This window comes from Primulina huaijiensis, unplaced genomic scaffold, assembly GCF_012295235.1.
Source record: "Primulina huaijiensis isolate GDHJ02 unplaced genomic scaffold, ASM1229523v2 scaffold14171, whole genome shotgun sequence".
Taxonomy (NCBI): domain Eukaryota; kingdom Viridiplantae; phylum Streptophyta; class Magnoliopsida; order Lamiales; family Gesneriaceae; genus Primulina; species Primulina huaijiensis.
This window is the reverse complement of record NW_027342883.1, coordinates 55,323-70,508: the sequence shown is the minus strand read 5'-3', so window position 1 is coordinate 70,508 and position 15,186 is coordinate 55,323. Positions and strand designations below refer to the sequence as shown.

At 35.0% G+C, this 15,186-nt stretch overlaps 3 protein-coding genes and 6 non-coding genes across 11 annotated transcripts; 7 read left to right on the top strand and 2 right to left on the bottom strand.

Annotated features, from left to right (window-relative positions):
• Positions 1-707: 707 nt before the first annotated feature.
• Positions 708-2,409, bottom strand: LOC140965754 (mediator of RNA polymerase II transcription subunit 9-like). Of its 3 annotated transcripts, XM_073425920.1 has the most exons (6): positions 2,094-2,408; positions 1,946-2,008; positions 1,765-1,845; positions 1,206-1,264; positions 946-1,021; positions 708-888 (listed from the first exon to the last, which is right to left on the bottom strand). In XM_073425920.1, exons 1-5 carry the CDS (start codon positions 2,295-2,297, stop codon positions 964-966), a joined length of 465 nt encoding a protein of 154 aa, XP_073282021.1. In that variant the 5' UTR covers positions 2,298-2,408; the 3' UTR covers positions 708-888; positions 946-963. The 3 variants fall into 3 exon arrangements, with proteins under 3 accessions (XP_073282021.1, XP_073282020.1, XP_073282022.1); XM_073425919.1 differs by having other exon boundaries at positions 710-1,021; positions 2,094-2,407; XM_073425921.1 differs by lacking the exons at positions 708-888; positions 946-1,021; positions 1,206-1,264 and adding an exon at positions 1,281-1,439 and having other exon boundaries at positions 1,728-1,845; positions 2,094-2,409.
• A 544-nt stretch (positions 2,410-2,953) lies between these two features.
• On the top strand, positions 2,954-3,052 carry LOC140965768 (small nucleolar RNA Z43). The gene has a single exon (XR_012173146.1). It is a non-coding gene; the product is annotated as a small nucleolar RNA Z43 (small nucleolar RNA).
• Positions 3,053-3,362: 310 nt separating this feature from the next.
• LOC140965767 (small nucleolar RNA snR60/Z15/Z230/Z193/J17) lies at positions 3,363-3,452 on the top strand. The gene has a single exon (XR_012173145.1). It is a non-coding gene; the product is annotated as a small nucleolar RNA snR60/Z15/Z230/Z193/J17 (small nucleolar RNA).
• A 407-nt stretch (positions 3,453-3,859) lies between these two features.
• Positions 3,860-3,959, top strand: LOC140965769 (small nucleolar RNA snoR1). The gene has a single exon (XR_012173147.1). It is a non-coding gene; the product is annotated as a small nucleolar RNA snoR1 (small nucleolar RNA).
• A 100-nt stretch (positions 3,960-4,059) lies between these two features.
• LOC140965770 (small nucleolar RNA snoR77) lies at positions 4,060-4,186 on the top strand. The gene has a single exon (XR_012173149.1). It is a non-coding gene; the product is annotated as a small nucleolar RNA snoR77 (small nucleolar RNA).
• Positions 4,187-4,433: 247 nt separating this feature from the next.
• On the top strand, positions 4,434-4,519 carry LOC140965765 (small nucleolar RNA SNORD25). Its single transcript, XR_012173143.1, has one exon. It is a non-coding gene; the product is annotated as a small nucleolar RNA SNORD25 (small nucleolar RNA).
• Positions 4,520-4,553: 34 nt separating this feature from the next.
• LOC140965766 (small nucleolar RNA snoR136) lies at positions 4,554-4,700 on the top strand. Its single transcript, XR_012173144.1, has one exon. It is a non-coding gene; the product is annotated as a small nucleolar RNA snoR136 (small nucleolar RNA).
• A 1,056-nt stretch (positions 4,701-5,756) lies between these two features.
• Positions 5,757-9,366, bottom strand: LOC140965750 (uncharacterized). The gene is made up of 7 exons (XM_073425911.1): positions 9,113-9,366; positions 7,963-8,073; positions 7,762-7,860; positions 7,399-7,509; positions 7,005-7,308; positions 6,662-6,801; positions 5,757-6,548 (listed from the first exon to the last, which is right to left on the bottom strand). Exons 1-7 carry the CDS (start codon positions 9,248-9,250, stop codon positions 6,012-6,014), a joined length of 1,440 nt encoding a protein of 479 aa, XP_073282012.1. The 5' UTR covers positions 9,251-9,366; the 3' UTR covers positions 5,757-6,011.
• Positions 9,367-10,274: 908 nt separating this feature from the next.
• On the top strand, positions 10,275-14,602 carry LOC140965755 (probable chlorophyll(ide) b reductase NYC1, chloroplastic). Its single transcript, XM_073425922.1, has 10 exons — positions 10,275-10,868; positions 11,170-11,248; positions 11,356-11,491; positions 12,092-12,166; positions 12,263-12,458; positions 12,669-12,737; positions 12,891-13,030; positions 13,162-13,284; positions 13,776-13,968; positions 14,141-14,602. Exons 1-10 carry the CDS (start codon positions 10,500-10,502, stop codon positions 14,324-14,326), a joined length of 1,566 nt encoding a protein of 521 aa, XP_073282023.1. The 5' UTR covers positions 10,275-10,499; the 3' UTR covers positions 14,327-14,602.
• Positions 14,603-15,186: the final 584 nt, after the last annotated feature.

Genomic DNA, 15,186 nt, shown 5'->3' with positions numbered 1-15,186 from the left:
TTAATTATAGAATGTAACTTGTACAAACAATTTCCAGATGGTTTTCGAGTTTTGACCTTCGAGGTAGTTTTCATTATTTCCAAAAAATAAAGGAACTTCTTTGAAATCATGAGAAAACAGCTTTATCGAAAAGTATTTTCTATAAATATTTGTTAGACAAGTCTAATACCACCTAACATTTGACTCATATTTTATAAATTATTGAAATTATAAATTGTTATATGTACATCTTTCACAGTTTCATCACACGTACAAGATTCTTTCTAAACTTTATTAATAGCATGTATAGATATATAGATCAAGTTATAACACATACCTACCCTGTGTGAAAGCACCACACTTCAGCCTTTCGTGAGAAATTTCCCCGTGTGTTCTCAACACACACATAGCCTCCGTTTGTATTTGTTTTCGGTCCTCAAAGAATATCGTAGTTTCTAAAAATATATTATCAGGTGGACGAAATTTCTACTTATTTGTAGCATAATCATTTTGAAATTTCCAAATATTTGTAAATTCACAAAAACATTGATTTATTAAACTTCCATCAAAACTTTACCAAAACAATTTCTGTTTTGAATCCGGTCCGCTGAACGAGATTACACCGGGAGTGTTTCTATTCCTATATCAGCATCATTAGATGATGTGGATCCATGACTCTTTTTTTTTTTTTTAAATTTGACATATATGTTGATGGTTCTAACGCTAACGTTTGTCCACATCATAGGTGGAAAATACTCTAATTATAGCATAAAATAATCCACAGAAAGGATCCTGGGGTGGTTTATATTTGTATAAGCCAAGAACTTCTATAATAACCATACGAGAATGTCCTGGAACCACATCAAACACGATGAATAATACTTTGCGTGGCGACTTTCTCAACCACTGCTACAACACCTCTGGCACTAATCGATGGAACAACTTCTTGTCCAACGCCACTTCAACTTTAAGAAAGACAACACCTTATATTTGAGAATCAATAACCTCTGCAACTGAACTTTTGTAGTTCGCTATAAGATCCCTGAAAGAAAATAGCACACACACACGCACACGCACACGCACACGCACATACAAAGACCAGTAAGACGTCACACCTTTGATCAAATCTAACTTCGTCTCAACATATACACTCGAACATGTAGAGAAACATGCACATGTAATATGCATTTAACTTTTGTTGAGCCATAGCATATTTAAGTACGAACCTTCTTTGACTTAACAAGTTTTTGGTTTCCTCCACTTTGTGCTTTTGTCCTTCAACCGTCTGCCGACCATATCCCCAGGAAGGGGAACCAACAAAAACAATGATCCGGTGATTGTCACATACTAGCTCAATAACGATGCAAACAAGATCAAACACAAGATTTCTTTCTCAATGGAAAGGGAGTTGCGCTGTCTCAAATCAAGCTTCATAAAACTAAGGTTTTTTCGAGTTCAAACTCGAGCTCCAATTCATCTATTCATGAGCTCCCTTGCATTAATTAATTAAAATTTAGATGTTCTTTATATTGCAATAAATATTGTTAAATTTTAATCTTTTATCCATAAAATTCTCAGGAAAAAGTTAACCAACCCAAGTTCATGAGTCAAACTCATGACCTGAGCAGAACCAAAAAGATCCAAAATAAGCGTATAATTGAACATAAATATCAGGTCACCTTCTTGAGAAAAATTAGAATGTGTGAAACCAATCTTTCAGTTTCATTTCATTTCTTCGTCAAAGGAACTCAATTAATCAAAAAATACCAGAACAGCATGATTTACCGTGGATTTTGCCTTGATCGTTCCGCCGATGGAGTTCAACAGCTGCTGGCACTTCTCAAACTGCGTGTTCAATTCAGAAACCTTTCCAAGAAAACAATTTAAACTCATTTTCATAAATATGAATCCAAAGGCTAAATTCGACAATTTCAGTAATACGATAAAAAAATATAGATTCGCTGACCAACGCATCTGTCTGCTGGTCCCTTGTGCCATTTTCTGTGACTTGAGCTAAATTCTCCAATAACTATATAAGAAAAAAAAAAAACAAATCACAACCCCAAATTACCCTTAAAATATTATATGCGCTGATTTAGAGAAAGGGGAAATACGTGGAGAATATTGAAGTGAGAAGCCAGAGACTGGTTCTGCTGCTGCTGCTGAAAACGAGGCTGCGGCTGCTGGGTGAACTGCTGTTGAAATTGTTGCTGTTGCTGGAGAAAAAGTTGATCTTGATTAGAGGGAGTATTAGGGTTACTATGGGGCTGGATGTTGGGGATCATTGACCAGTTCATTCCTCCACCGAAATGCTCCATTCTTGCTCTTTCGGTTTCTTTCTGCAAGATTTCAGCGTTGGAGAAGAACGAAGAGGCCAGTCACCATTTAGTAGTCCCCGAACGACGTCGTATCTTGGATTAAAATTTGGGTCTCCTAAATATTTTGGGCTGTTTGAATTTCTGATATCAGTCCAATACAAATTCGATTCACTCATCGGGAACCCAGTTTTTTCACTGAATTTGGGCCATATGTGACCCACAAATTTCCACATATAGACATTTTATCATATGAAAATGATTTGGCTCTGATATCGTGTTAAAGATTGAAATTTGATCATATTTCAATCCTAAAAATTAAATCAAAGGTGAAAGACTATCCAAACTTATATATACAATTTTTAAAAACTTGATTCGATAGCTGACGTAGAAAATTTTATTTCACTTCAAAAAAATAAATCTAGAGCTCATTTTTTTTATTTTTCACGAATGAATGTATCTAAGTTGATGGATGGGCTTTATCTATAGGCGCCGCCAGCCCACTCTTTCGAAACCCTAGCTCGCTGTGAGATGCCCGTCCATAAATACAGCTATCCTTGCAAGGGTGAAGGAAGTCTTTCTTCGTTTTCTTCGCCGCGCGGCGCTTTGAGGATCTCAATTGACGTTAAGTCTTGTTTTTTTTTTTTGGATGTGTAATTGGGCGATGATGATCAATTGTGATAAGGTCTCGTTCGTCGTAATGGCATTTCGATGCCTTGCCGACCATCCTGATATATCACCACCCATAAACTGAGTCCATAATCGTTTTCAATCTTTTTTATGCAATGCAGTGTTTGATGTGTTTTTGGCCGGTGATTACGTTTTTTGTTCCGATTAAGTGTATATATTTGTTATATATAGCATATGTGGACCTTCAATCTAACCCAGCTCTATGAGGCCACCGCTTTATTGAATTCTTAAATGTACTCTGAATCTTTTGGTGTGCTTCGTTAAGATTTTTCTGGATTTCCCTTTTTATTATTCGGACTTGGGTTATGTTCGCCGATAGAATTTTTTGGATTTCGATTTCACTTTATGTTTTACAATTTTTCTTTGAATTTTTTAAATGGGTTTCAAGTGATGATCTGAAGCATAGTTCACATGATTCATCAGTGATTAAAAATGTTTTTAGTCTTTCGCTCCTATCTGATGACTCCCATCATATTTGTATCAATCCTTCATCGGAATTTCTCTTTCAAAAATAGTTCTTGAAACTGGATCTTATCTCATGGATGTTTTTTTACTATTTTCTTCGCCTTTGTTCGTTTAGATTAAATTGTTATATTGAATATTAGCCTGTGATTATAATTTTATTAAAGACAAGCATATGTCTGAAAATTTTGTGTGGACATTCTAATCTTCTCAATGAGGCTAATGTTTTTTATTTCTCGTACTGAACCCTCTTGTTCTCTTTGAAATTTGTTTTTTTTTAGTCGTCTTCCTATTCTTTACAAAATAAAAGAGAGACTTTTCCCTCTCTGATTTTAAAAGACAAGCTTTTTGAAATACTTTCTTAATTGCAAATCTTCTAGATGAAAGTGTTCAATTTATCTTAATTTGATGGGGGCTAAGATGACTTTTGCTTTTATTTATTTCTGACACCTCTTGTATGAGAAGAGTCTTGCAAAAGCTCTTCTTTGAGCACACGAAGCAACACTCTGAGCACTCGCCTCGCCCCATCTTTTACCAAATTAAAGCCTTAATAAGAGTTACTTTTTTCATTTTTCTTTCAACATTTTAAGGTTCATGCATTGAGTAGAATTTCAGGCAGCCCCCTTTTTTATATGAATTTTAGGAAGGGTGGTGTTGAACTGCTCGTATAACAAATTACTTTTGCTCTTCAGACTTGCTGATTTGTTTCTTGAAGCTGGTCTAGTAAGCCCAAGAACAGAATTTTATTCAATCTTTGTTATTACTGGAGATATAGTATATGTTATATCAGGCTTCACTATCTGGTTGACAGTATAAATATTAAGTTACTCGTTAACTCGTTCCCTTGAAGCGAAACCAACCGTGTTGCTCTTTTCTTACTACACATTATTTTCAGTTTCTTGATACTGTTTGGAGAAAGAAAGGGCAGCTACATATAAATTAATGATCAGTAAATTTCTTTTTGGACATTAACTAGAGCAGAAAGAAAACATCGATGATGATCAACTCTACAGACCTGTGATGATTGTGGATATGATCACAGTGTTTATGAACATCTAAGGGACTGAGATGTTTAGTTTCTGAAAATGTATTTTTTTCCCTTGAATTTTTGCTTTACTTTTGATTAAGCAATATGTTGCGCCTGTTTATTTATTTTCAGGACGCCACATTATTTCGAGTGAAGCTAAAACTTGTTCCTCTCGCTATCCGGTGCATTAGTTTTATAATGCGTTTGGACGTTGGGGAACTACATATTTGTTGGTTTTCCATGTTTAAATTGACAAAGTTATGATTTCATAAAATTGATATTTTTACAGCGAATTATTTTAATAGCTGAGTTAATGCTGAGCCTGGGTTGAAGAAGTCGCACACAATCTGGACTGTGGACAAATTATTATTATTAGCGGTATAAATGCTCAAGTTGCTTTCTGAATAATTGTAAATTTTGACATATTGTAATAGATATTAAAATGATTCGTTTAAATAATAGCAGTTTTTAATAATAGTATTAGTTTGATATGCAATTGGAAAAAAGACATTAAATATATCATAATTATTGATTGAAATTGCAAATCATATCAGTCCGAAATTAAATGTGTACTAAAACATAGAATTAAAATAAGTATTCCAGAACGTTCGATCGTAATTATCTTATGGTATTTGATCTGATTAAAATAATTGTGATTATTAAATTGAAATAAAATAATATTTAAATTATAAATTTGTTTTATTTGAAATTTAGACATATTAAGTTATCAAAACCTCTGATAAAATGATATATGAATCACGTTGTTTGTGCAAAAATATATGAGACTAATTGAAAAAGGTTGATTGTCAAGTTATTTTATTTTGTAAAATCACTTGTTTGTTTCAATATGACTTAGTATGTCGGCAATGTACCGTAGTAGTTTGGTGAATTATTGACTAAATAACGTAAATAGTTTTACTTATTTTAATTTTAAAATAACTCCGAAGTCATTTCCAAAAAGTATAGAAAAACTCCAAATGAGTGTTTCAATTTTTTACGCGGTCGTGATAAAATAAAAAATAAAAAAATATTGTCGCTTGACAAGGAAAAAAATATATATATAAGTGGGTATCTTGAATTTTTTTATCTAAAAAATTGTAATGTGCTAAATGATAAAATTTAAAATATTTTTAACGATGCTGATTCTCAAAAGGCTCTGAATTGGTTGGCCAAATTAAAGAAATATATCGTGTGGAGCACAATTTCAATGGATTGACGTAATTTTTCAACAGCCAACTTCAAATAAACGACAGACTCCATCTTCCATTCCCACAAGAAAAAAGAAAAACAAACCAAATTTGGCATGCTCATAGCAAACAATGTCGCATATCATCCAATAATATGATTTGAATGGGGTGGGGCCTTTTACAGTCCCAATAACAGTTCAAGGCATGAATGAATACAAATTCAAATCCAAAAACTTCAAATTTCAGATACTAAAGTGGAAATTTTGAAGAAAAAGGCTAATGCATCCATCGGTACAACGAATGCAAAAATTTGCGAGTTTTCTTTTCCTCCAGCTTTCAGCATTTTTTGACTCAATGCGTTAACAGCTGAAGCCCGGCTTCTAAATCATCTAATGTGATCGTAAGTAAAGATTCTGCGTCTATACAATCAAACCCGAGTCTCATATCCAAATTCTCTCGGGCATTAACCAGCATTGGATTAACCAAACCTCCGTTCATCTCCCTACGCTGCTTCTCGGTTGTTTCTCGTTCTATAAGTTCTGCAATAGCCTCTACACTACATGAAGGATGCAACTTAAATCCATACAACAAACTTTCCTCATCTTGAGTAGACATTTTGAGATGAAGAATCTTGGCAAGATCTTCAGGGCTAAAATCATCGAAATGGAAAAATTTTGTCACCCTTCTGCAGAATCCCTCGTTTGAGTTAATAACACGGTTCATTGGTTCACTATATCCAGCAAAGATGACCACGACTTTGCCACTGTCCATTACAGACATGATCTCCTCTAAGGCTTCTATTCCATAATCTTTGTCGTCTGATTTCTGCATGGGTATCAGGCGGTATGCTTCATCAACAAATAAAATTCCCCCTTCTGCTTCTTTTATCTGTAATATGCATAACTTGTAGTTAAAACCAACTAAAGAAATATGTGCATATATACTGCGGCAGAGAATTCATGACAGTAACCATTTGAAAAGTTTAAATTGAAAGGCCACACCTTTCTTCTTGTTTTTGGCCCTGTATGACCAACAAATTCTCCAACCAAATCTGTTCTCTGCACTTCTGTCACTTTATCTGTGGGAAGTATGCCCACCATGTGAAGCAATTTTCCAAGTACACGAGCTACCATAGTCTTACCTATAAACGATTGACATAAAAATGCATGAGGGGGTGTCAAATGAAAATAACCCAAAATCGAACAATTATGCATAAATTTTCTTGAAAATCAAACTTCACCCCTCCAAAATTTCTAGATGTCCGCAGCTCATATTCAGGAATATTTAATCGCTAGGAACCACGAATCTGAAGATTCAAAATACGGTGAGAAACAAATGAAAAACCTGTTCCAGGATTTCCAAGGAAAGCCATGTGAGGCGGTCTTCTAGCACCAGCATTCAGCCCTAGTGCACGACGCCTTTCATCCAGTAGCATCCCCTTCGCCCACTTCCGAAGTTGTAACTTAAGTGCCTGTAAGCCCATTATATTTGATAGTTCACTCTCAAGTGCATCCATCTTGGCTTTTGTTTCACTGCATGCTTCGATGGCTCTTCGTTTTCGCTGATCTTCAAGATGTTGGATTAATAGTTTCCGCAGAATCTCATTGTCAGGGCCTTGTGAAAGATGGTTTAAAGGAGTCATGCCCTCCTGCACTTCAGATGGTTTTAATGAACATCAACTAAGAGAATTTAAAAGGTAAGTTCTTGGGTATTTAAGTTATTTTCATAAGAAACATACATTGTCTTCAGCACTGCAATCAGCATCATACTCCAACAACGTTTTGACAGTTGAGCAGTCTTCTGCTCGAATCGAGTGCCAAACAGCAAGGTGCAATGGACTCATCCCATTCTGCAAAAAAGATTCCAGAAAAAAATAAGATTGGATAATATCTGTCGAACTGAACATTTGTCACTAAACAAAATACTAAAACTAGCAATGACATTGCAGCTCAAATAGTTTAAACCATCAAACAGCTAGTGCCACATGTTAATTGTTGTACCATATAGACAAATAAGCATGGCAATGGGAGCAATTTGTCGCTCCCAAATAACATCAACAAGTTATGCAAGTTGAATATAAACTTAACATCTAATAACTCACGTTTGCTTTGGCTTCAACAACAGCACCATGAGCAAGAAGTAGCTTTGCAGCTTCATTACACCCATTCTTAGCTGCCATATGCAATGGAGTTTCTCCATACTGTCAAAGGTCATATGATCAAATTTCAAAAATTATGATCCAGTATTCATCACAAGAATAAAATCAGAACATTGATTGTTTAACAAATATCACTCGACATACCATGTTCTTGGCCTCCATTTCCACCTTCTCAGTTCCTTGCCAATCAAGAAGAGATTTTATTACCTCAATTCTATTGTAACCAGCAGCAACATGGAGGGGGGTTTGCGTCATCTGTAGAACAAAAGGGTGGAAATACACCAAATAATGAAGGAATAAACTTCTGATGAACACGTTTTCTCACAAAATGTGGCATTACATCAGTGGCTCGTGCAATTAATCAAACAAATTAGACTAACATAATTTGGTGGGAACAATCATGGTGAATTATTGCAAGGTCATATTTGTTTCTGCAAGCAAAAACAAATTTTCTATGAAGATGAACACAACTGTTTAGGTGGATTCATTCTAGCTAAAACAATATCAAAATCAAAAGTGCAAATCATCTTAATATATGCAAGAAACAAGATTTGTCTTCATGTAATCACCCCAATATGAGGCAGACAATTTCAACATACTATCTCAGTATCCATCACACAAGCATTCGCTAATCCATTCTAGTAAAACGACATTTTAAACTCATGAATATTTGAACAACCAAAACATCAACACCATATATGATTTGTAGCTATTTTAAACAACCAAAACATCTACCTGGCCCTCAGACGGGCAATTACTGCCCAAAAACAATTTACCAAACATCAACACCAAATATATTTCAGCAGAATCTCGGCCTTCAATAATAGAACAGCATCTTTAATCAAACCTTAGCTCCAAAAGAAGAGTCACCTTCATACAAATACTGGACAAAATATAAGAAGATTTTTAGCAATCGTGGTCCAGCTTCCATAGTTTCAACCAAATTTACTCGACCAAGCCACCACCTACCTTATCGAGAATTGTGATTCAAACTTGGGCCATCATGACCCCAAATCGAAGTTGATCTTATTAGACATCAAAAACAAAGAAAGCAAAGCCAAACTCAACAAATCAACAACATTCATCCACACCGAAAATGCTCCAAACGAAAAAAGAAATCTTTTCTTCTTGTAACATCGGAATTACACCTCAACACAATTCCCAAAACCAGTCATTTCCCAATTCTCTTAGCAAAAAGTCAGCACCAAGACACATACCAAACACACGATTATGTTCCACACAAACAGAGTAAAAGAAAAGAACTGGGAAAAAAGAAAGGGCGGTGATTTCTTACGACAGCATTCCGGTCATTAAGCAGAGAAGAGTTGTCGCGAAGCAACCTCTGGAAGGCGCTGAGATCTCCAGATTGCGCACAGGCATGGATTGTGATCGGTTTCGAAGACCTTGGCCGTTGATCCTTCACCTTCTGCATCACTAGATTCCCTTCGGCAGATAATCTCCACACACGAGAGACAGAGAAAGAGGGGAAATGGTGAATGTGGGAGAGATTCTTGGGTGGAGAGAAATTAGTGGGGATTTGCCTTCGTCATAGAGAGTCAGCTATGGTCAGCATTCGTCCGCGTGTGAAAAAGTGAAAGAGTTGAAACCAAAAATTTTCACGTTTTGAATTAGGAAAAACGATTTTCATGACCTAATATTTCGTTTTCGGACATTGCTCGTAATTATATTATTTCTTTGAATGACGAAATATTTGACATAAAATATTCATTCCGAAGAAATAATTGAATTCAATTGATTTTTTCCTTGTTTGCTTCTCCCTCTTTTCCTCTGTCAAAATCAATTTTTTGCTGCCATTTTATTTTGTAAAATATATTTATTATTTTATGTAATTCTTTTGAGAAAAATTATCTAATTATTTTGATGAGGCAATTATTGAATAATCTGTTTTGATTCAGTGTAAACAAAATTTCAAGAAATTAAATTTTCCCACATCAAATCCACGAATAACTGAAAAATTCATTCTTTACTGCCCCCACGTCAATTTACAAGCCCATTTCCCTACTTTTCCAACTCATCTTTCTTCAACCGTCCACATCTCATTTTCAAAAAGTTTTCATTTATGAATTTTGAGAGTGATTATATTCCAATTTGTTTGGCTTCTCTGTGTAATTTACACGCAATTGTGTAAAATATATTTTATATGCAAATCATACATGTTTTCCTTCAGTTTCGAAATCTTTTGATGCAATCAATTGAATTGTGACACGCAATACTAGGTCCAGTAATTTATGGGTCGGCTGATGTTCGCGGGTTATGAAATAGATTGCCAGCATGGAAGCCAAGAAGTGAACGTAATTAACCAAGAGATTTGTGCCCAATACGCAAAAACCTCACTAGAAAACAAACAAAAAAACCATTTAAAAAAAAAAAGGAAGAAACAAAAATTGGCCACGTGATTACAGTTTACAGCGAAGTCCAGATGAGGTTTAGGCTGTGGCGTGTGTGGCCATCACACTTCTTTTTCACTCCATTACCTAACTTTATACCAAATCTTTGCCACTACTAGATATTTTGCTAATATACAAGAATTTCATGTAGCAAAATCCCAACAATCGGAACACTTTTTCTTGAATTTGTGTACACAAATATCCTTAATTTATCAGAAAAAATTGCGGGATAAAAGGTCAGGTACACGCATAGAGTGAGGATTGTTATCCATAATGGCTGTGGTGGCAAAGATGTACCTTCCACCGCTAGATTGCCACCTCCAGAGTGGCCAACCACCGCCGACACGGCTGTCTTCCCGCCGTGGTTGGGACCAAGTTTGTGTAAAGGGCAGGGTAAGGATTTGGGTCATGCCGTGCAAGTCTTTCATGTCTGAAAATGGATTTGAAGTGAAAGAGAAACATGAGAAAAGTGGAGAAAATTTTGGAAAATTGCAAGAGAGTAATATGTTTGGGTCGAGAAAGAGTGTGAACAAATGGGTGAATGCGATCAGGAATGCTGTCTGGAGAGTTTCCAAGCCTAGTTTGCTGTCAAAAAGCAGGTTCAGAGAAGAATTGGTCAAGTTGGAGGAGTTGTTGTTTTCCGTAAGTTCATTTTTTTAGACGTTTGTGTGTAATTTTATTTGAGAAATATTTATTTTATTTGTTGCTTTTTTACCCATAAAGAAAAAATCGATTTGGAGACAGCAAGATTAAAATTTTCTGATACTAGAGCTGTGTGGTTGGAGGAGAGAATACGGCAATCTGTTCTTGAAATTAACATATTCAAAAGTTGAGCTTTTATTGATTTAATCATATTCATGTTTCATTAACGATAAAGCTATGAAGTTATGTGATTGTGCCAACATACAAGAAAGATCTTATAATTTCCTTTCTTTTTTGATAGTCATCTATTCACATCGGAAGATATATAGTGACCATGTTAAGCACTGGGGTTGTACTGCTGACTGGATTCCACTTGTCAGGTTAGCTTTTGCATTCATGTGCATTGATATGAAACATTGCGAATTTTTTAAATTTATCTGTATTAAGTAATTGGTTTTGAATTTGGTTTCTTGAATTATTTGTGAAGGTGGAGATGATCAAATGAATGCATTGATATGGTATAGTTGGTTAGGAGGAGTTGTGATTGGGACAATGATTGGTTCCAATATGGTGTTGGAGGAAGTTAGTCGCTGTGGTCCACGAAATGTTGTCATTACTGGAAGGTATGTTTTTTGTAATGCAATGCATATAATCTGGTTTTCATTGTTATGAGAAGTTTGAAATATATATCCTGATGCATAATGAAAATTTATTTGTTCCAAAGTTATTGTTGAAATTTCATTAGGAAATTAAGGAGCCACCATGAAGTTCAAGTGTTTACAGTCTTATTTTGTCCATATCATGCATACCATTCCAATCTAGTTAACCAGTTACTACCAGATTTAGTTATCATCAGTTTGTCAAAGAATGTCAATTTTGGGCTGGACTTTGGACATTTCTCCAAAAAGATCTCAAAGAAACTCCTTTTGGTGCTTTATTAATAGGTTTCCAAAATATTCAGCGTAAATTGAATTTGTGTGACTAATTTGTACTGAGATCTATATTGAGTTGTCAACATCTTGTTTTGTAAGAATGTCCGGAGGGATATTTTTCTTGTATATTTTATATTTATTGATAAATTTAGTTATTTAGAAATTTAAAAATGGTTGCTTGAAGAGGTGAAAAATCTTTGTGTGTGGAAAGTACAATAGTAGTTTATATTCACTTAAATAAAATTCATTAACATGAGCATGATTTCTGCATAAATTTTGTTAATGATACAGCACACGAGGACTAGGAAAAGCATTGGCTCGTGAGTTTTTACTCTCTGGTGACAGGGTTGTTGTTACTTCGCGCAGGTGAATTTTAAATTAATACTGTGAGAACTGGAAGTATATTTATTTGTCCCTCCTCCTGTGTTGCATTTTTTTAAATTTCGGTTCTTTTGGAGGCAGCCCTGAATCTGTCATTGAGACCATCAAAGAACTAGCAGAAAATCTTAATCAAGTCATGATTGCCACCGGTTCTTCGTCGAGAAAACAGTTACGACATGCAAAAGTAGTGGGAATCCCATGTGATGTCTCTAAACCGGAAGATGTCAAAATGTTGGCAAATTTTGCTGCCAGTGAACTTGGTTCTGTTGATATCTGGGTATGCAATTTTATTATATATGGTTTTTCTGTTCTCCTCTATTTTGTATTTGGTCTTGGAGTTAATACCGGAAAACTGGCACTCCAGCTATCATCATTATGATTTGGTTTTATGAATTTTTTGATATTCCAAGCATTAAGAGGCAATTGTAGATTTGTAGTATCCATCAGCCGTTAAATTATGGTTGATGTTTACATTTTCCTTTGACAGGTTAACAACGCTGGGACAAACAAGGGTTTCAGGCCTCTGCTGCAGTTCAATGATGATGACATTCAACAGGTTTTCCTTTGCCTTCGAATGAAATGAAGTAATGAACTGAACATTTTGGACTCCAAAAGGGTCATTCTTCTTAGTCAGGGGAACTATTTTATTGGATCTTTACGTCTACTTAGCTGCCATTGACCTTCAAAATATTCCATGAAATTTTGACAGATTGTTTCTACAAACTTGGTTGGATCAATACTCTGCACTCGTGAAGCCATGCAGATCATGAGCACCCAGGCCAATGGTGGTCATGTGTTTAATATGGATGGTGCAGGGTCAGGGGGATCGAGTACCCCACTGACAGCAGTGTGAGTTCAATATTTGGTTGTTGCTTTTTTCAAAATGAAAACATCAATTCTGCTCATCAGAAATCTGTCTTATTTAGAAAGTTAAAAATCTACTTCTGATTATAAATTCTTTTCATTTCATTGGAATATAGTTATGGATCCACAAAATGTGGTCTTAGGCAGCTTCAGTCATCGCTTTTAAAGGAGTCGAGGAGATCCAAAGTTGGAGTTCACACAGCCTCACCAGGCATGGTCCTCACTGATTTGCTACTAAGGTAAATTCAGTGATTTATTTCTTCTAATGCTTTCTCTACCTGTATAATGTCCCTGGATGGAAAAGTGGCTAATCCAGCAGGGGTGGTGGTGGAAGATCGCCTTTCAAAGGAAAATTTTTGAAATTTTGCTCTAAACTTTATTAAAATGCTGAGTTTCGCACTCCACCCCAGTTTTTTTTGCTACCCTTTTTTGAAAAGATTCAGCTCCTTGTGGCAAATGTCCACTGGCTTATGAGTGACATGGGATGTGTGGAATTCTTTTGCTTGTCGTTGTCGATTTGATGAATTTTGAAAAACTAAAAATCCTTCGTGATTTTCAAGTTTCTTCCAAATATGTCAAATAAATCGTCTTTGTTCGATCTTATACAATTATTGGATTTTGTTATATCTGGAGAAAGTGGTATAGATGATAATGATAATTTGTTCATAAGTTGTAATTTTTTTTTTGTTTTCGTGTCTGTTAAGGAAGTTAATCCACATTTTTATGACAGTGGTTCGAGTATTCAGAACAAGCAGATGTTTAACATCATCTGTGAGCTTCCCGAGACTGTTGCTAGAACTTTAGTTCCAAGAATGCGGGTCGTAAAGGGAAGTGGGAAGGCCATTAACTATTTGACTCCTCCAAGAATATTACTCGCTCTGGTCACTGCCTGGCTGAGACGTGGCCGTTGGTTCGATGATCAGGTAAAATCAATGTTTCTTCATGGTCTAGATTAATTGAAACCATTGTGTATTGTTTTGTGTTTCATCTTCACACGAGCTTGTTTTGTATTATTTGGTGTTGGAAATTATTCCCTCCATCTGATATTAGAAATCCATGAAACTTTAATTACGATTAATATTTCACTTATTCCAGGGACGAGCTCTCTATGCTGCAGAAGCAGACAGACTTCGTAACTGGGCCGAGAGTCGTGCCCGTTTTTCTTTCACCGATGCCATGGAGATGTACACAGAAAACACTTGGGTTTCCGTTGTTTCACTCTCAGTGGTTTGCGCATTCATAATTTTATCAAGTACGAGCAGCACATTCCCTGGGACCTGATTGCTGCACAAACATTTCTGCTTGGCGTACATTCTGGGAGAAGAAATCTCTACAACCCGAATTCGGAATAGAATATTTTCCTCAAATTTGAAAGCCGATAGGCAGAAGCAACAGAAACATAACTAGTCACTAGATTCTCAATTTGCATATAAATATTAGTTCTAACGCATAGTTGCGTTGTCCATTGGATGGTTCTACGATTCTTGTCTGTATATTTTCCCATTATTTTTCTAAGACGCAACATATTTATTGTTTGAGGAACACAATTCATTAAAACAAGATATAATGCCTATGGAAAAGATGTTTTTTCATGAAATTAATGTATACATATTGATAGCATGCATGCATTTTTTTATTTTTTTTTTAGAATGCGTCATTATGTTTTCACAAACATGATAATAGGTGCTATGAAGTTTACAAATATTTTCATTTGCTTCCTGTCCTTTCCTTAAGATTTTTAAAGCCTTTACAGCAGCAACTAAAGGAAATTCGGTCTTCCCATGCCTTCCATTTATCAAGGGAGCTGTATGCTTGCTCTTTCTCATTTGGTAGTCCAGAAATCTACTAAATTAGTTGAATTAGTTTCAATATTAAATAATCTAATAAATAATATTATTCAACAAAACAATTGTTTATTATTATATTCTATTTTCAATATTTGAAAAAATAATATTTCATTCTTAATTTTTTCATCATTTATTCCATATTTTCTTATATTTTTGTTGTAACATAAAAAATCAAATTTTAGTTTAATCACAATATCTTATTTGCAATGGCTACCGATAATTTTTTCTAAAATAAGATATAAATATCAAATTTTTAGTTAATATATTTGTGTAAAAAATATTATTCTAAACAAA

What these genes read in the sequence shown, in the direction of transcription:
- LOC140965754 (XM_073425920.1), bottom strand. Translation starts at nt 2,297, where the DNA reads ATGGAGCATTTCGGTGGAGGAATGAACTGGTCAATGATCCCCAACATC. An exon ending in CGATCAAGGCAAAATCCACG is followed by an intron (nt 1,265 to 1,764) that starts GTAAATCATGCT and finishes TATGGTCGGCAG; the next exon opens with ACGGTTGAAGGACAAAAGCA. An exon ending in AACTTGTTAAGTCAAAGAAG is followed by an intron (nt 1,022 to 1,205) that starts GTTCGTACTTAA and finishes ATTTTCTTTCAG; the next exon opens with GGATCTTATAGCGAACTACA.
- LOC140965750 (XM_073425911.1), bottom strand. Translation starts at nt 9,250, where the DNA reads ATGCAGAAGGTGAAGGATCAACGGCCAAGGTCTTCGAAACCGATCACA. An exon ending in AAATGGAGGCCAAGAACATG is followed by an intron (nt 7,861 to 7,962) that starts GTATGTCGAGTG and finishes GACCTTTGACAG; the next exon opens with TATGGAGAAACTCCATTGCA. An exon ending in GGCCAAAAACAAGAAGAAAG is followed by an intron (nt 6,549 to 6,661) that starts GTGTGGCCTTTC and finishes TGCATATTACAG; the next exon opens with ATAAAAGAAGCAGAAGGGGG.
- LOC140965755 (XM_073425922.1), top strand. Translation starts at nt 10,500, where the DNA reads ATGGCTGTGGTGGCAAAGATGTACCTTCCACCGCTAGATTGCCACCTC. An exon ending in GTTGTTGTTACTTCGCGCAG is followed by an intron (nt 12,167 to 12,262) that starts GTGAATTTTAAA and finishes TTTTGGAGGCAG; the next exon opens with CCCTGAATCTGTCATTGAGA. An exon ending in ATGATGATGACATTCAACAG is followed by an intron (nt 12,738 to 12,890) that starts GTTTTCCTTTGC and finishes AAATTTTGACAG; the next exon opens with ATTGTTTCTACAAACTTGGT.